General features: G+C 35.1%; 1 protein-coding gene across 9 annotated transcripts; it reads right to left on the bottom strand.

The window, feature by feature from the left end:
* Nucleotides 1-5,868: 5,868 nt before the first annotated feature.
* On the bottom strand, nucleotides 5,869-18,878 carry LOC140866293 (azadirone synthase LFS). Of its 9 annotated transcripts, none has more exons than XM_073271255.1 (13): nucleotides 18,733-18,855; nucleotides 18,067-18,120; nucleotides 16,126-16,209; nucleotides 15,369-15,561; nucleotides 9,098-9,178; nucleotides 8,960-9,011; nucleotides 8,608-8,726; nucleotides 8,323-8,423; nucleotides 8,165-8,223; nucleotides 7,629-7,685; nucleotides 7,469-7,514; nucleotides 7,067-7,146; nucleotides 5,870-6,182 (listed from the first exon to the last, which is right to left on the bottom strand). In XM_073271255.1, exons 3-13 carry the CDS (start codon nucleotides 16,201-16,203, stop codon nucleotides 6,119-6,121), a joined length of 930 nt encoding a protein of 309 aa, XP_073127356.1. In that variant the 5' UTR covers nucleotides 16,204-16,209; nucleotides 18,067-18,120; nucleotides 18,733-18,855; the 3' UTR covers nucleotides 5,870-6,118. The 9 variants fall into 9 exon arrangements, with proteins under 9 accessions (XP_073127362.1, XP_073127357.1, XP_073127356.1 ...); XM_073271258.1 differs by having other exon boundaries at nucleotides 15,369-15,592; nucleotides 18,733-18,851; XM_073271261.1 differs by lacking the exon at nucleotides 18,067-18,120 and having other exon boundaries at nucleotides 5,869-6,182; nucleotides 15,486-15,561; nucleotides 18,733-18,878.
* Between the last annotated feature and the right edge of the window lie 1,206 nt (nucleotides 18,879-20,084).

Genomic DNA, 20,084 nt, shown 5'->3' on the forward strand with positions numbered 1-20,084 from the left:
TTAAATGACCATCCAAACACCTTATAAACTAAAAAATCACTTTTTAAAAAAAAAAATATGTTTTTCTGGTCTGAATTTTGATATCAAACGGGACCTTAGTTTGAACATGAGATTATAAATACAAATAATTTTTAAAACACATCTTGGTGAGATGTTATAAATTTGTTTATTTATCGAAAAAATTAAATGATTTGTATTATTCAACTTCATTAAAAATAAACGAAATATTTTTTTTAGAAGAATGTCGTATTAATTTATTAATTTAAATATTTTTATCCAATGGAAAATATTCCCATGTATGAGAGTCGGATTGATTTTTGGGAATTAAGGTCCTATTTTTCTACTTCATTCCACACTTTTGGATTTTACTCTGCACGCAATTAATAGCGATAAAATTAAAACTATCCAGGAGGAGAGTTCCAATAATCTATAGCTAGTTTCATCTTGGATGCCAAGAAAGTTCGTATTATGAAAATATATATTTAAAATATGACATTCAATTATCTTCAAAATCTATTTTCATAGTATTATTAGGGTACCCGCAACCCTAATCTTCATACATCCAACTTCAATACGAGACCTACAATGCCACATCATTGTCACCTCAACATTTTTAAAAATATAACTTTTATAACTTTTCTCTACAACTCCTAAACCCAAAAATAATTTTTTTATGGATCCCGCTAATCATTTCTATACACATTATACAATTTTTACTTATTATTTATATTAAAATTTTAATTTTTATAATATAATAAAAAAATTTCTTAAATACGTAAGGTAATTTTATTATTTAATATTTTATTTAATTAATTAATATTTAATCAAAATTTAATAACTATTACAAAGTTCAGCTGCCGTTGCGGGCACCGTTATATTATAGATATCGAGATTTTGTTGTTGACTAGAGATGACAGTTTTATCTGTGGGAGAAAACTCGAAACGGAGTGAGTTCGAGGATACGTTTTCAAGCATGAGTTCGATTTCGAAGTATTTTTAAATATCCGCAGAAAAATAAGAACATATATGAAAATATTATCTTCATCTCTGAACTCACCTCGATAATAATAAATAACATATCGTTGCACACACGATGCATTTTTTTCATTAAAAAAAATATGGACGAGATTTGAGGTTAGAATTTGTGTTTTTTTTTGTTTGTTAATGGTTAGGAAAAATTATATCATCATCATGATCATTATCCATACTACATATAAATATTGAGGTATTTAGTGATCCGACTTTATGAATTTATATATCGATTTAGGAAATTTTCGTTCGAACTTAAGTCCTCTCGCACAACCTAAATTACACGTTTTTTTTCTTGTAGCTTTTAGGGGTGTAAGAGAATCAAGCTACTCGTGACTAGTTCGATTAAAAGCTCGACTGACCGAGCTCGAGTAGCTCGATCCTTCACTCGAGCCGAGCTTGAGCTTCATTTGTTTCTGTTCTACTCGATAAAATATATATATATATATATATGTATATATATATAGTTTTGATCACATGAGCAACCATCATGAGCAACTACGTGAGCAACAGCTTACGTGGCAATCACTCATTGGATGTCCAAGGTGCCACGTCAGCTGTTGCTCACGTAGTTGCCCATGGTGGTTGCCCATGTGATCAAAACTTATATATATATAATTATATAAGTAAAAATAATATATAAATATATATAAATAAAAATAAAAATAATATAAATATATATATATAAATATAATATTATATTTATAATTTTCTATCTTATAAATATAATATATATAGTAAAAATAATATAAAAAATATAATATATATATATATTTATTTATTTATATATATGTTTATTTTTCGAGCTCGGGCTCGAGTAGCTTGAAATAGGGAAAAATCCCGGTTCAGTCCTAAATGTTTGGACGTTTCCGGTTTGGTCCTAAATGTTTCCTAAAAGTTTCCGGTTCAGTCCTAAATATTTTTACATTGCCGATTTTGTGCCAAATATTTCTCAAAATTTCCCGGTTTGATCCTTCCATCTACTCGTGTGTTAAAACTAACACCGCGTAGTGTTATATCATTTATGATTGAGTTTTATATTATTTATTATATATTTAACATTAAACAAGTTGTAAATAAAACACAAATTTATTAGAGTTTTTATCCAAATTTAAATCAATTTTACACAATTTTCTAAATAAAAATATTAAATTCATGATGCTACAAAATAAAAACTTAAATAAAATAAACGAAACTTGAGAATTAAAATTTAATAATGTTATTTCACATTTCTATTAATTTTGTTATATTCTCATTCATGATGCTTGGACATTTAAGAAAAAATTTGGAGGTTGGAAAAAGATATATATATTTTTTTAAAACTCTTTTTATAATTTAAATAATTAGTATTTGAGAAAAATTTACTATTAAATAAAACTTAATTTCATATCACTACTTTAACGGTGGTCAAATAATTCATTATATTTTCTCAATTGTTAACCATAAGTATTTTTCACTTGAAAAATTTATTGAAAATTTCAAATATTTTGTGAAATAAGTAATACTAGTTATTTGCTAAAATATTTGTTTATTTGTTTGTGATTGATAATGTTTTTAAATATATGATTGCACGGTTCAATTATTTTTTTATTCTATAATTTTATTTTGCATAATTTATATTATATTTTCATTTGGAAGAAATTCTTGTTCATTTATTATTATTATTATTATTATTATTATTATTATTATTATTATTATTATTATTATTATTAGCTTCTATTTTATTTAACTTTTTTTTTTGTTTGTAAGTTTTTTTTTATCACGCTTTGTTTGTAGATGGAAGGACCAAACCGAAAAATTTTGAAAAATATTTAGAACGAAATCTAGAACGTAAAATATTTAGGACTGAATTGGAAACTTTTTAAAATATTTGGGACCAAACCGAAAACATAAAAACATTTAGGACTGAACCGAAAATTTTTGGAAAACATTTGGGACCGAACCAGAAACGTTCAAACATTTAAGACTGAACTGGGAATGTATTCAAATATTTAGGACTGAACCGGGATTTTTCCCCTCGAAATATACACGAGTCTAGCTCAAATAAAAAATTATTCACACGATCGAGCTCGAGCTCAAGTAGTATGATACTCGAACTCGACTCGACTCGTTTACATCCCGTGGCTTTTTAATCAGTTCTATCTCGAGGATTGCAACCAAACCTAACCATTGTGTATTATTCTTCATGTGATGAGTTATATTCGAATTTAGGAACCATTTCAATCAATCCCAATAATTTCTGCTGATTTTTCCGGTTTGAGGATATGCGCGGAGATGAGGATGACAAATCCGCCCACGCTATTGTCATTCTTAGACTATTTGAAACAAGCGTGGACAGAGGGTCGAGAATAGAGATTTCATAAAACCGCGGATGGGGACTCAGTGGGGACGAGGAATCTCTAATTTAATTTAATTTTTTAAAAAAGGAAAGAAATGAGGCTGCTTTTTTTTTTTTTTTTTTTTTGGTGATAAACAATCGATAACGGAGATGAGAAACATATTCTCAATTTCTCACCCCCATTGCGTTGACTATCTTTTGTGCCATGAAGATATGTCAAATCTTCCATGTTAAAATATTTATTTCCTCGTACTTTCTCTACAATCATTATTTTTGTAATATATATATATATATATATATATATATATATATATATATATATACATATATAAAACTTAGATTAAAAAAAATTACTTATATCATTATATTTTACTATATCTCATAAAATAAAGATAAATAAAAATAGAGGCACAAACTATGCAATAAAATTAATGAATAACAAAAATAATTATTTTAAAAATTAGATTTCATTCTATATAATTATTTATCTCATAAATAAAATATATTTTTAATAACTGCAACTAATGACTCCTTTGGTCTCCTTTTCGAGTCCACATCCAAGGTGTTTGAATATTGACCACTACAAAAAAAAAATACTTTCCAAGGATTCCCACGTGATAAAAGAAATAAAGAAAAACCATCTTTTGCCATTTATTGGAGTTAACTTTTGTTTCAAATTCATTTGTTCAATTATTCTTAGACACATACAATGTATGGATAGAAAATCCCACACACCCAAAGAAGTAACAATAGAAACTTTGTGGTGTTGCGTAAGTATCACGTGTTTGTACGACTGATATTTTTAGATTTAGTTAGTCTAACTCGTTTAGGGTTATGTATTTTCACATAAATTAAAAAAATATTTGAAAAAATATATTTTTAATAAATTTTCTATTTTGTTTTTATTTAATGGAGATTTTATTAAAATAAAATTGTATATGTATTTAATAATATTAATTTAATAGTGATAAATTGTTTTTTTTACGATAATATGGACGAATTATAAAAGAGTAGAAAAGATAACATTAAATATAAAAACTTATATGATTGAGACAGATGAAAAAATCTAAATGAGTGAAACAAAGACAGTAATTGTTTTCGGAATTAAGTTAATTATTTTATTACTAAAAAAGGTGAATAATTGTACTTTATATATTTGTAATTATTTTATGATGGATTGTTATTATTAGTTGCATAATATATAACGTTTTGAATTGGATAATATATATTATATAACGTTTTCCATATAATCGTACACTATATTAAAACACATTTAATTTATCAAGATAACGCGTGAGCTTTTATATAAATAATTTATCGATTTCGTATATATGTAAGTAGGGTAGGGAAAAAATACCGAATGTCGAAAATACCGTCATATTGTACCGAAAAATTTACCGAATATACCGAAAAATCGGTATACCGAAAATTTTAGTACGGTATCATACCGTACCGAAATTTTTGGTATCGGTATCGTTATATAAATTTTTTTTTCGGTATACCGAAATTATTTTTTTTAAAAATTTTTTCGGTATACCAAAATTTGTCGGTATACCGAATTTTTTTTATTTTCGGTACGGTATCCGGTATAAAAATTTTCCATAGTACGTTATCGGTATCGTAGTTTGGTATACCGTACCCAACTACGATACCGTACCGTACCATACCGGTATGAAAAAATTCATATCGGTACCATACGGTATACCGTATCCAGCCCTATATGTAAGTTGCTTACTCGAATTATGAGCAGATTTTTTTAAAGATGAATGACCGATGACTTGTAACTCATTTAACAACAAGGACGATATCTCGAGACCCAATTGTAACTCCCCCAACTAAAAAAAAAGATGAATGATTTTTTTTTCTTATGATAGGTTAGACTTGTAATGGACAATTACCATTAATAAATTTACAAATTTCCGTTCAAAATTATGAAAATGCCATTTTTTTATTAAAAAAAATGAAAAAAAATATTGTTTCTAAGTTCTTGTTTCTATTTTCCTAGACAAATATAATAATCAATTCCACCTTTTGAGAACAATAACGAAATAAAATCAAATTTAATGAAAGATTTTAAAATTTTCAAAATAACATTTCATTTCATACTTCATGTTGTATTTTAAATGTTTTTTCTTAAAAAAGAAAAAAGCTCCAAATCCTTGGCCAAGTATGTTAGACACCTATGGTCAAAGTTTATGATTGAAACAGATGCATTCACAGTGGTAAAGGCATTGCACCAGGACACCCCACTTTTTCAATACGATTACGATTTGTATTACGTCTTTTGTAAAAAAAAAAAAACGATCTTAAAACGTTTAATGAAAATGTTTTCAATTCCCTCAAAAATTTAAAATGTTAAGACATTATAAAAGTCGAAATAAAAACAATCCCCAATATGTGTTACTTTGACTTTATTTACTACTCATGTAATATAAACGTTAAAATGCTTTTATTTCAGTTTATGTAATTATTAAAATAAAAAATCACAAAATTAATCGTGCCAAAAAACATACGTGCAATAATTTGAATACGTAAACACTATTAACTCTCAAAAACATGACCACAAACATATTTTATAAGAAAACGCACGTTGAATCTGCATTCATAAACACATTATCAAACACAATTAGTACAAATTTTTCAATCCCTTTCAAAATATACCATCGAAACGTCGAGGCTCCGGAAGGAAACATTGGGCCAGAAGCTACCAAAAGCGACGAGATCGATCAAGTTTGTGGAGTGATACGAGGCTTATGAGCCATATGTAACCTTTATACGCTCCTCCAGGTAGTCACCAGCGCGAATAGGAGGAAATCTGTAGATCGAGAACATGTTACCCTTGGCCTTTCAACAATCAACCAGCTCGTCGATAAATGAGATTATTTCAAACTCATGTCCTAAGTTCAACTCCCATGGGAACCTAAAATCTTGCCTGGACAATCCTATAACATAAGAAATGTGGCCAAATAATTTGCTTAGAGGTATGTTTTCTTCGCGCTCAAGTGTCGGTTTCAAGTCACATCTGATGCATGCAAGTGTTGAAACGCAGGCGTAACATCTCAAGCAGGTCAACTATAGTTTTGGGTTCAATTGACGCCTAACGCACGCACGTGTTACGACAGAAAATATGCTCATTTTATTATTTTTTACACTTCTTATGGTTGAGGTTCTAATGTTGCCTGTGGAAGTAAGAGTTACTGCACTCACTAAGCTATGCTATAGCCGAAGTTTAAAAGTTAATTAGCAAGAAAAAGACTCGTCTCCTGGTTTATTTTTAGCTCATTCATGGGAATTTTCAAAGCAATCTTCCACATGGCCTAATGAACAAGAACTAAAGCAGATGTTTATATCCTTTTCATGTAATTTCTAACACAAACAAATAACAAAAAAAATACTTGGATGTCAAATTAAACATATGAAATCAAATGATCCATACAAATATATATACTCGATGAGTCTAGCAGTGGAAGAATTAAAACCTTAGATCTCTGTTTTAGGTCAAAGATATGGCCAGTGAATCAGGTAAGAGAGAAAAAATGATCCAGCTGAAGAGGGAGGCCCCGGGTGGGTTTTTGGGGGGGTGGGGTGGGGTGGGGTGGGTTGGTGGTGATGGTGATAAAAATTAAATGTGAACGCCTGGTTTTGACAGCTACTTTTTCATTACAGGCAGCAAAGGATACTTAGTATGCTTGTCCATACCTTGGAGGAGCTGATTCATTGCAGCAACTCTTTAAGCATTCCACCACACAATCGGGATTCGGGTCAAGAAAGAAAGCCACCTAATCCCATAAAAAAATTTAGCAGATAAATATGTACGCGAGAAAGATAACATAAGAATATAAAAAACAAGCTCGGTTTGGCATCCCCAAAAACATTGCTAACAAAAGATGATTCAAAGTATGCTACAAAACAGTTGATGGTTATAGTCAAGATAGAAGGTAATGGTTATCTGATGGGATCTTTGAAGAATAAATAGAACCACCTTCAACTGACTCGTGTCTAGGAATAAGATTTCGCAATGTTGATTTATTTTTCAATAAAACTGCGACCGTGCTATGTAAAATCATATAAATCAAACATGACAGTTGAGAAAATAAATACCGAATATCGCTCTTGACCTGTTGGCATTACACGATGCAAGGTCGACCTGCACAATATGGCAATGAAGAGAAAGAACAATGGAAATAGGTCTCTTTGTTCTTTGATCCAATGGAAATTAATGAATGTGCTATCTGGGGAAGAAGTTTAAGGGAATAAGTACCGAAACAAACAATTTGTCCACCTCTCCATCATGTCACCAATGTTAACAATGAGAGTCCTGTAGTTCAAATGTTGAAACAACAACCAAATACGATGAAGTATTCACACCACAGTCGCATAATACAAGTAACAAATACCATGATTCCCCATAATAATCAAAACAACAACAATTTCCATCTAGCATTTACATGACAAGATCATTAATTATGTGCAATTGTTTCATTTAGGTTACTTTGTCGGAGTAAAATCACAACGAACTGCTTTCTCAAAAACTTTGATTCTAACAATCTTTCTAGTCATTACATACCCTATTTGACTATTTTAATTTGAGAGGACAAGGAAAATGATTTTCTTTTCATTGAGCTAAGCTGAAACAATGAAATCCCTGGCAAACCAAAAAAATATAAATACTGATATCTCTGCTGCTCTAACTTATTCTTTATTATGAAAATTTAGATAAGTATGCCTCCGAAGAATTGCATGCATAAAGATGTTATTCATCAATAATAAAGAAGCTAGAACTGCGAACCAACCCACCCGGGGATATGATGCACATTTTCCCACACTTGAGGCTCCTTGAATTTTTCATTGCAAATCTGCCAACATCAAAATTACCTAGTTAACTAACACATTGAACATCCACTACTGCACAAAAAGTTAACAGCCACAAAATGAAATGAACAAGTAAAACATTCCTGAAGTCCAGATATGCCATCTGTTAACAAAAGAGTTATCATGCCATAATCTGAATGAGCAGAGGCACCGTATATTTCTTCATCAGACGATCCTAATTCACCTGTTAACCAGATATTCAAGTACAAAAAAAAAAAAAAAACTCCATATTTAGTCGCCCCGGAAAATTCATAACATTAGGGATGCAATCAACTTAGCTCATCTGCTATTCAAGGCAATAATTTCGCAAACTAATGCTACATAAATGTCTAGCCCAAACTCGCATATATGGAATTCTAATAACAAACCTGGATAATGTAACAAGCGAAGATAACCATTTGGTGGATTAAATGCCACATCATAGAAGAAGTTTTCGTCTAAGTTCAGTGCCAAAGCAACTAATTTGATAAGTCTTCTCCCAGCATTCCTAAACTCACAGAATCCAGAAAGAGCCATGTCAATGAAACAGAGGAAATACATATAAAATCTTCTTTTGATTCAAAATAATTACAGAAGCTTATAGTAGGGTAGCAAGCTACACAAAACAAGTTCTAGTCCATTTCCAAAATTGCAGAAAGTATATGATCTTCTCAAGCATGAAGATCCATTATAGAATAATGATGATTGATGATGATGTGGTGGTGGTGGGATAACACTTACATGGCCCCTTCATAGTAGTCTTCTATGATAGACCTCCAGCCTGGCAAAATCTCTGGAGATTCCGAAATTCAATTATGCGCATTGCGGAAGAAAACAATAGAAATATTAACCACTGCTTCAAAAACAAACGGCAAATACCCTCTGATGGCCACTGGTTCATGTACCCCCGAGATGGTGCATCTTCAAGAGGCCCAATGTAGAAACTTTCTTTTGAGTCACCTGCACAAGAGTAGACTAAGTCAGTTTACAACTTTATAAAGCTAAAGTAGAGCTGGTATACGTACAGTATTGTACCGAAAATCGTATAATATATACCGGTACAATAACCTCGATATATCGAAAGTTTCAGTGATCTTTCCCGTCCCCGTATAAAACTGTCTGCTGTCACATCACTCTACACAGAAGGTATCAAATCCCCTAACACCTTGTTACGTTGCTTTGTTTGGGATCTCGTTACGGGACGTTGGGGAATAAAATCGTCCAAGTCAGAATATAATTCCTTCTTGTTCGATCTTCGACCTTGGCACCCAATGGTGACGAGTAAATTTAAGGCTCGTTGAAAAGAGAACCTTCGATCTTGACGATGTTTTTGTTTGATAAAATTCTGATGCTTTATTCATTCATTGTCGTTCAATAAATACATCAGACTCAAAGACTCCAACCTAAGCCAAATACGATCTTATCCCTATCTTAAATTCAAAAGAAAAACAACCACCAATAATCTTAATCTGCAGAATTCAAATAAATATAAAATAAAACAAGGATAAAGTAATCCAAAATATAGAAGACTCCAATCTTTATGCAAAGGGTAGACTAGCCCAACTGCGACTGCTTGAACCGCCCATGCGTGAACCTCTTGTATACCCATTGTGTGGGTTCGTGTGGGGACATAACATCACCTCCCCATGAGACGCGTGTTTGCCCTCAAACAAGGAAGGATAACGTTCTACCAAAAGTGCAGCATCCTCCCACGAAGCCTCGGCTGGGGAAAGGCCTTGCCAATGAACTAGAACCTCCGCACGGCCTCTGTGGAATCTTGTATCGAGCACAGACTGCGGAAGTGGGCGGGAGTCCTCGGAGTGTAGGGGAGGCAGTGAAGTGCAAACGCTAAAGTCCCCTCGGAATTTTTTTAAGCAAGAGACATGGAACACAAGGTGTATTTGAGCAGACGACGGAAGCTCAAGTTTATATGCAACTTTTCCAATGCGAGCAATGACCTTGAAAGGACCATAAAAGCGTGGAGATAATTTCCTGTTGGCACGGGCAGCCAAACTCAGGTGGCGATAAGGCTGCAATTTGAGGAGGACCAGCTTGTCCTCGGTAAATTCTATCTCCCTGTGTCGAGCATCGTAATTGGTCTTCATAACCTGATCACGGAGATTTTTCAGGGTTGCATCACGGCTTTGGAGCTCATGATCAACTGCTGCAATCCTGGACAGCCCTGGGCAGTATGACAGTAAGCGCGGGGGTGGGCGCCCATAAACTACTTCAAATGGCGTGGCTTTAAGAGAAGAATGGAAGCTCGTATTGTAACAAAATTCTGCCCAAGACAACCAATTCACCCATTTTTTTGGGTAATCGCTTGTGAAACAGCGAAGGTACATTTCTACCACTCGGTTGACAGCCTCGGTTTGACCATCGGATTGAGGATGGTAGGCAGAGCTAAAGCAAAGCTTGGTAACTTGAAGGCGAAAGAGCTCCTTCCAGAAAGAACTAGTGAAGGTGACATCGCGATCGCCAACGATCGACTCTGGTAGACCGTGGAGTTTGAAAATGTGATCAAAGAAAATGCGGGCGACCGATGCAGCCGAACACGGGTGGGCCAAAGGCAAGAAGTGTGCGTACTTAGAGAATCGATCGACCACCACAAAAAGGACATTCTTCCCTTGAGAGGAGGGTAGAACTTCAACAAAATCCATTGATATATGAGACCAAATCTGATGAGGAATGGGCAGTGGCTGAAGTAGCCCTGCGGGGCGCAGCTGTTCCACTTTATTGCGTTGGCAAACCAAACAAGAAACAACAAAATTCAGAATATGTCGGCGCATGCCATGCCAAAAGAAATCCCTAGTAATACGGTAGAGAGTCTTTTGATACCCTTCGTGACAGCTATTGTGGATAGAAGAGATGATTTTGTCGACAAGTGGAGAGTCACATGGAATGTAGAATCTGTTTTTGAACAGCAGAACCCCGCCCTTGTGCTCCCAAGGGCCCTGTAGTTGTTCATCGGACATTTGCTGTAGTAAGAGTTGTAATTCCTCGTTAGTGGAGTACTCCTTCTGTATATCGGATAAAAAATCCCAGTGAACCGTAGAGAGGGAGGCCAGCTGTCCTGCGCTAGTTTCCCTCCGTGACAGCGCATCTGCGACAATGTTGGTGCGTCCCTCCTTATACTCAACACAAAAATCGAAACCAAGTAATTTGGTGGCCCAGCGCTGTTGGGCCGGGGTGGCAAGGCGCTGTTCCAAAAGAAATTTAAGCTGTAATGGTCAGTGCGGACCACGAATGACTGTCCCCAAAAGTATGCATGCCAATGACGCACAGCCTTAGTCAATCCAATAAGTTCACGCTCATAAGCTGGAAGTTTGTGGTGGCGTTGGGACAGGGCCTGGCTAAAAAAAGCAATAGGCCGCCCAAGTTGCTGAAGAACAGCCCCTACGCCTAAGTCGGACGCATCACACTCGACAATGAATGTTTGTGAGAAATCAGTTAAAGCAAGAACCGGGGTGGATGTGAGGGTTGCCTTTAGTTCCCCAAATGCATGTAGTGACGCCGGTGTCCAAGTAAATGAATTCTTATGCAACATACCAGTGAGTGGGGCGGTAATGGACCCATAGTTCTTGACAAATTTACGGTAGTAACCAGTCAGCCCGAGAAATCCCCTCAAAGCCATGGGGGTCGTGGGTTGGGGCCAGCGTGTAATGGCCTCTACCTTTGCGAGATCCACATGGACGCCCGAAGGAGATACAATGTGACCCAAGTAAGCGACCTCCTGTCCTCCGAAAGTACATTTCTATTTCTTTAAGAACAACTGATGTTTCTGAAGAACACTGAAGATGTTACGCAGATGGTGCAAGTGTGAGTGCCAAGATTGGCTATAAATCAGAATGTCGTCGAAGAATACGAGCACAAAACTCCGGAGGAATGGGCGAAATATTGAGTTCGTCAGCGCTTGGAAGGTGGAAGGGGCATTAGTAAGCCCAAAAGGCATTACTAGAAATTCAAAGTGTCCATGGTGAGTGCGGAATGCCGTCATGTGAATGATGTCGGGGTCCATTGGAATTTGATGGTACCCGGCGCGGAGATCCAACTTCGTGAAGAATTGAGCCCCATGTAATTCATCCAATAATTCATCGATGACAGGAATCGGAAACTTATCTTTGATTGTCTTTGTGTTGAGTGCACGATAATCTACACAAAATCTCCAAGAATCATCTGATTTTTTTACCAACAGCACCGGGGATGAGAAAGGGGAATGACTGGGGCGAATAAAGCCCTTTTCTAGCATTTTCGCACACTGTCGCTCAATTTCATCCTTTTGAGCATGGGGGTACCTATAGGGTCGCACGACAACTGGATTTGTCCCTTGCTCCAAAATTATGCGATGCATAAAGTTCCGAGAAGGTGGCAGCCCAGTAGGCTCCAAAAAAATACACGAGAATTCCTCTAAGAGAGGGGGCAGATCCTCATGCGTGGAGTCCACGACTCGTGTGGCAGCAAGCTGGCCCATATGGTGATCACGTCCCTTTAGTATTCCTTGCAAAACTGTTATTTGGTTGTTATGGGTAAAGGACATGCACATCTTGGAAAAATCCCACTGAATCGCCCCGAGATTCCGGAGCCAATTCACACCCAACACAGCGCCAAACCCTTGTAACGGAATCACTAGAAAGTCAACGAGAATGGTTGTTCACCCAATGTGATAGAGATCTTGCGACACACCCCCAAACGTTGTAGGCGACGCCCATTGGCCACAATCACCCAGAGAGAAGCCTGAGGCTCGATAATCAGTGTCAATTTCTCTGCCAAAGAAGCATCCAAGAAGCAGTGTGTACTGCCAGAATCAATTAAGACAATGAAGGGAAGGTGACTATGAAGGGAAGGTGACTGATGATACCATGGATCTGCATAGTTTGAGCCCCTTGGGTGCCCGTGATCGCATGAATGGAGATCTCGGGTCCTTCGGTGCTTGGGTCATTTGCATCCACAGACGGGTCGTCGTAAGCCTCGATCCAGAATAGCCTCTTGCAACGGTGTCCCGGTGTATATAATTCGTCACAATTGTAACACAACCCCTTAGCTCTTCGCTCATCCATTTCAACCCGACTCAAACGTTTAACAAAAGGTTGAGTTGAAAGAGTACCTGAAGGTTTCTTGCTGTTAATCCCACTATCTATCTTGCCGACGCTGTCCAGATTTTTGTTCGTAGAGACGCGCAAGTTGCATCGCCCTCGGTAGAGTCAAGGAAAGATGTACTAATACTTCCGCTGAGATATTTTCCTTCAGACCTGTAATAAAGAGTTCTACTTCTTGATCTTGGGATAAGGTACTCGCCCGAGTCGACAATTGCTCAAATTGTCGCTGATATTCATCAACCGTCCCAGTTTGGCGTAACCTCGCTAACTCACCCAATTTGGTGCACCGCAAAGCTGGACCAAAGCTTTGGTTACAGTGCTCCTTGAAATCTGCCCAACTCAAAACTGGTTCATCACGTTCCACCTTCAAAAACCACAGTTGCGCATCCCCCTCAAGGTGGTAAGAGGCCATACCCACCTTTGCATTCTTCGCTGTGTTGTGGTGGCGGAAAAAATGTTCGCAGCGACTGAGCCACCCCAATGGGTCGGTGAGACCATCAAATTTGGGAAAAACCAGTTTCGAAAATTTGGGAAAATTCGAAGTGGAGTCCCCGTTATCCGTCTCCTTGTGTCTGTTGGTGTCGAAATTGGAATTATTGTCGCGATTACCAACAGTTTCAGTGCGTATAGCGGTCATTTCCAGTGATAATGTCTCCATTTGTGCACGAAGCTCCTGCCGGTCCTGTTCCTGTGCCTTTCTATCGTCCATATACATTTTCATGAAGGCCTCGAATTGTTTCTGAGACGCAGACGATTCACCCATTACGCTCGTCTCTGACGCCAATTTGTTACGTTGCTTTGTTTGGGATCTCGTTACGGCACGTTGGGGAATAAAATCATCCAAGTCAGAATATAATTCCTTCTTGTTCGATCTTCGACCTTGGCACCCAATGGTGACGAGTAAATTTAAGGCTCGTTGAAAAGAGAACCTTCGAACTTGAAGATGTTTTTGTTTGATAAAATTTTGATGCTTTATTCATTCATTGTGGTTCAATAAATACATCAGACTCAAAGACTCCAACCTAAGCCAAATACGATCTTATCCCTAACTTAAATTCAAAAGAAAAACAACCACCAATAATCCTAATCTGCAGAATTCAAATAAATATAAAATAAAACAAGGATAAAGTAATCCAAAAATATAGAAGACTCCAATTATGCAAGGGTAGACTAGCCCAACTGCGGCTGCTTGAACCGCCCATGCGTGAACCTCTTGTATACCCGTTGTGTGGGTTCGTGTGGGGACATAACACACCTTCTCTAACCAGCAGAAGCACCAACATATCAAATGAAAAGACTATTTGTTTAAGAACCCAATAGTTAGTGAGAATGCAAAGCCTATAAAAAAAATGTCTACGGAGCATACGTGGGTTAGACTTTTATTTTGTACAGAGAAATAATCTCTGGGGGAACTGTATTTCATGGTATTTGAGAGTTGCAATGGCCATTCCAGAATTCTATGGTTGAAAACATAGCAAGGGCTATCTTCTGTCATCAGTATTGTGGTTAGCAACCAGTAAACTGACCACCTAATACAACAACAAATATCAATTGGGGTACACTATCCTCTGTTTAACTGTTTACAATTTCATGCTTTTCTTCAACTGATCTCTCATTCAGTTTACTTGGAATACCATTCTGCTCAATCTTGGTTGGTACTACTTCGTACCAAATTCAAGAGGATTTTCTTGGAGAAAAACATTAGTCGGTTTTATAGCTTATACAACGGGCATCAAGACAAATTTATGGATGAGGTATTTGTTTACAAATCAATTTTTCAAACAACATAAACTATTCGAATTAACAAGATAAAGGACAACATAGATCAATTTAGAAGGAAACTAATCTGAGCGAAATAGAATCAGACCTTTCACAAGAAGAAGACAACTCCCTCTCCTTGTCCTGGTAAAAAACCAGCCAAAGCACATAATGCATAAAAACTCTCATATGCTAACCAATTCTCTCCTATTTATTTCCCCTCATTCCTACATAACTTCCTAGGCCCACTATATTATTTAACAAACGTAAGATAGTAGATTAATAAGCATGAAAACCTCTTGAACTGACGCGAGGGTCGAGCTTTTCGGCATAGAGTGGCGTGTAACCTCGATGGTTCTTGCGATCTAGTTTCATCTTCTCTTCAAGACAAAGGGAAAAAAACATTTTGTTACCTTGTAGCACCTTCTGCAACAAGGATTCCTCCACACCATGATTTATAAGGTAAAAGAAACCGTATTCTGTGCATGCCTGTATCAGCCAGCATTCATGGCATGACAACCTATTAATCAGATTCTTATATATGGCAAACAAACCATGTTTAAATGTACAAACTAGGGCGAAAAAACATTAAACTGCATGAGAACATAGGGTGAAAAATATTTATATAAAATTTTATACTCCCACACAATAAGATCTCCGTGGCTTTCATTTTTGACTTATCAATTGAGTTTTTCCAACACCAATTGTTGCAAGACTCTAATTTCACAAGTTTCCATGCACATTCCATGTTACAAGAATCACCAAAACTAAAACCTTTCTTTCCTCAAATCGTTTCGCCATCCACACAAAAGCGAAAAAAACAAGAAGAAATTTTTTAAGAAAGTGAAATACAAGAACAATTAACCAGCATAACATCTACTGATATCAACATCAACATCAGCTCCGGAAAAGTGCATGCTATATCACATAAGTTGCATAGCTAATAACATTCTGTAATTTGCATTGCACCGGCCCAAACTCACAGCAATCACAAAATTTGTCACCAGATCAATTAAATACATAAATTAAAACACACTGGAATTAGCTAGAGACCTTTTGAATGGAACGAGCGGCGGCATGGTGGTCAGAACTAGTGAGGTCGATTACCGGAAGCACAACAGCTTCCGCCATCTCCCCCTATAGCCAGATACCAAAACACAGATTCAATACTGTAAGGTACGCGCGATGCAGTGACATGATCCAATTAAACGACAATTAGCTTAAAATAACAAGTATAAGATTGGTCAAACATAGAATAGAATGGAATCAAATATATACAATCCTAAATATTTGGTCAAATATAGAAGGGAATCAAATATATACTATTAGTCAATTATAATATTTGGTCAAAGATAATGTGAAGCTTCCTTACTCTAATTATATTTAATTAACATGTAATTAATGATTTAATACATTAACATCAAAATAAGGAGTTGAAATAGATTTTCATGCCTAGTACTCTGGATCATTATTAACATTCAATTTGATTAGATTAATTAATTATAAGGGAACCAGTTTAAAACTTTCATTTAACATGACCCCAAAATCATTATTTAGATACTAAAAATAGTATAATTCAGTGTTCGAAAACTCGGGCTAGGCGGCCGCCTAGGCGCTAGGCGCCTGGTGGCCGCACCGAAAACATGCTAATCGGTCGGCCTAGGCGGCCTTGGCGCCTAGGCGGTCCTAGGCGGGGCTAGGCGGAAATAGGGTAGGATTTTCAGATTTTTTTTTTTTAATTTGGGCTTTTAAATTCAAAACCCAAATTACAAAAAAAAACTGAAATGTAATTTTTTTTGTTGGGCTTAAGTTTTATAAGCCCTAAACTGATGTACGACAAGAAAATTGATTCGTTGGCTTGCCCTAGATCAAAATTCATCTTTCATTGTCTGCATGATTGAATAACCAGAGCATCTCGCAAATTATAAGGCTGAAGAATCAAAGCGAATGAAGAAGCCCACATTTTGAGAGCCATATTTGAAGAAAAAATTGGTGTTTGCTCTTTCTTCAAATGCTGAACTCATTTTAAATTTGATATTATTGTCTTGGAGTTATAATATTTCATTTATTAAGTTGAAACCGTGGAATCCGCCGAGTACCGCCTAGGCGCTGGTCTGGCGCCCGACTAACGCCCAGCGAATTTTAGAACCATGGTATAATTTAATATATTGCTTACAACTATCAAATAATAAACATGCTCACACAAATTAATCAAATAAATATATACAAAAGTTTCATATTTTCCCGGCATATACCGGTAAAACATATAAAATATTATATACTGGGTTGACACTACTAAAATAATCTCCAGTGTGGCTCTTGGAATACCCTCTCTGGTATCCTGACCACCTGTCCTACCAGCCATTGTCCACACACAAAGACAACAACCACCCCCATTGGAGGTGAACAAACATAATATATACATGTATCTATAAAATGATATATGATGTGCATGCAATGTGTGTCATGTCGTGTAAGTATCATATCGTACACTCATCCTATGGGTATAACTGAATCTAGAAATCAGAGTTCAAATTTGTATCAGCTTGAGCCTGCCAAATGTATAAGGTATTATAAGATGACGTTGACAAAGCGTCACCAACCCCAAGTCTTGAAATCATAATGATATATGAATAATCTATAGGATGACGTAGCAAGGCACCACCAATCCCCGTCTCAACAAATAATGAAAATCAGAGAGACACAAATCCCCTATGTCAGCATAATACCATTTGATTCCTCAATGATGATTAGAATCCAAGATAATAGGATATACAATACAAGGATTATAGCTCAACGTGTATACCCATATATGGATGTATGCATAAAAATGATGTGAACAAATATTTATTTTATACATCGATCTTGTAATCGTGTATGCCACATAATTCAAATAATGCATATAAGCACATAATTCCAAAAAAAAAAAAAAAACAGCTAATCACAAATCAAATGCTACAGATCCCTACTACATGTTACTCAGTCGCAACATACCGCTTTTTGGTCATACAATGGCACACTGGAATTGGTATAAGGTGAAGATTCACTCTACACAACCAAAACAATATCAATTCAACTAACTTATTATCAAAACTATCAAAGTAAGTTTAAGTAATAAAGACAGACACTCGTTATAATAGGACCAAATTTCATCTCTCCATACTCTTAGAAAACGTTAATCTCCTTCCTTAATTTGATTAGAATTTAAACGGCATATATCCCTAACCCATTTAGTTCCTTGTATTAATAGCACGAAATAGAGTCATATTCTCCGTTAATTCTTACTATAAGGAATACGTACAAGAAGGATTAATTGACTAGGAAAAGTGTTTTGATTATAATTTGATTAAAATATGAAAAATTCATCACCACATCAAAACCGGTACTTCAAATAATCACTTTAATTCCTTATTTTTATCTTTATTAAACCAGGTTCTGCAACCTAAATTCCTCAATCAAAATCAAGGAAAAGATTTAGCAAACGGCAAACAATAAACTAACTGAAACATGGGACACTTGTACTATTCACTTACTCATGCATGTTTCCAAGTTTGTATCTTTAATAGTAGCAATTATTTCCAGATGACTATCTTAATCAAAGCAAGGGTTTAAGAATCAATTTATCAGCTACAAGGGACGGTAGCTAGTGAACGAATTTACCTTGGAAATGATACGATTCCGCAAATAATTCAAGGATTTAAAACTTCAATTTCGAGAGCAACTGTACAAACATGAGTTTTCATCTCCTTGTCTGATTTTCAAGATTTCGAAAATGGCTATGAATAAAGAATAATAAATATAGCAAAAACACACATGGAAATTAAGCATGGAGTATTTGAAATTAGGGGTGGAATCGGATCGGGATCTGTCCCGTACCCCTTATCCGATTTCCGTCCCGATAGAAATTGAGATTTTTTTTTCTTTCGATTCGCACTCGAGAAGTGTCGGAACCCGAAACATTCGGGATCCCGTCGGGTCGGGAGAGGGTAATCCCGAATAATATTTTTAAAAAAAAAATTCTACGTAAATATTTTTTAAAAAAAATTATGAAAAAAATCAAAAAATTTCTTAATAAATTACAAATAAATTAATTTTTTTATATATATAACCATTAAAAAACTAAAACATTTTTTTAGTACATTACAAATAAACTAAAATAACTACTTGATTAATAAAAAAAAACATATAATTATTCATAATAAAAAAAACAAAATAAAAATTTATAACTCAATGTTAATATTAAAAAAGATAAATATATAAAAAAATTATATGATATATAATTATAAAACATTAATATTAAAACATAAAATTAAAAAAATTATTTTTTAATTAAAAAATATTATTAAAAAATATTATTTTTATATTCGGGTTGGGTCGGAAATCCCGTCGGGAAGAGTTGCCTATCCCGATCCCCATCCCGAAATTGATCGGGTCGGAAAAAGTTCGGGACGGGAAAAATTCGAGACGAAAACGGGTCGGAAATCTGGACGAGTCGGGATTTATGTAAAATTTGCCACCCTTAATTTGAATGGGATTTGACGGGAAAATTGAGCAGGGAGGATTGGAGGATTTGAATGGATTTGATGGGAATTAGAATTAAGATTTTGACGTGGAGTCGTTGAAATCATTTCATAAATTTCATTTCTGTTTGGACAGAAGTATTTCAAATACATGGATTTTAAATGCATTTTTGTTGTTTAGAGAAGTAGCACTATAAACATCAAATCTATTTTTTTATATTTATATAATAATTCATGATAGTTAGAATGGATTTTAAGTTCATTCAATAAAGTGGTGATTTAGAATCTTTTTTAATCCATCTAAGTAACGTGAAAATAATTAAGTTATTAATTTGAGATTTCTCTATGTTTCATTGTTAACACTAAAATTATAATCGAAATCCATGAATTTGAAATACTTCAATCCAAGCGCAATCTTAAATAATTTTACAAATCACAATAAAATTTTTAAAAATTATATTTATATAAATTGCCTTTAGATTTCAACTCATC

This window comes from Henckelia pumila, chromosome 4 (genome assembly GCF_033568475.1).
Source record: "Henckelia pumila isolate YLH828 chromosome 4, ASM3356847v2, whole genome shotgun sequence".
NCBI lineage: Eukaryota > Viridiplantae > Streptophyta > Magnoliopsida > Lamiales > Gesneriaceae > Henckelia > Henckelia pumila.

Coding starts and splice junctions, on each gene's coding strand:
- LOC140866293 (XM_073271256.1), bottom strand. CDS start 16,203: ATGGCGGAAGCTGTTGTGCTTCCGGTAATCGACCTCACTAGTTCTGAC. Junction 9,179..15,368: donor CCCTCGCGTCAGTTCAAGAG/GTTTTCATGCTT, acceptor ACTCTTGTGCAG/GTGACTCAAAAGAAAGTTTC. Junction 7,686..8,164: donor AATGTGCATCATATCCCCGG/GTGGGTTGGTTC, acceptor TTTGAACTACAG/GACTCTCATTGTTAACATTG.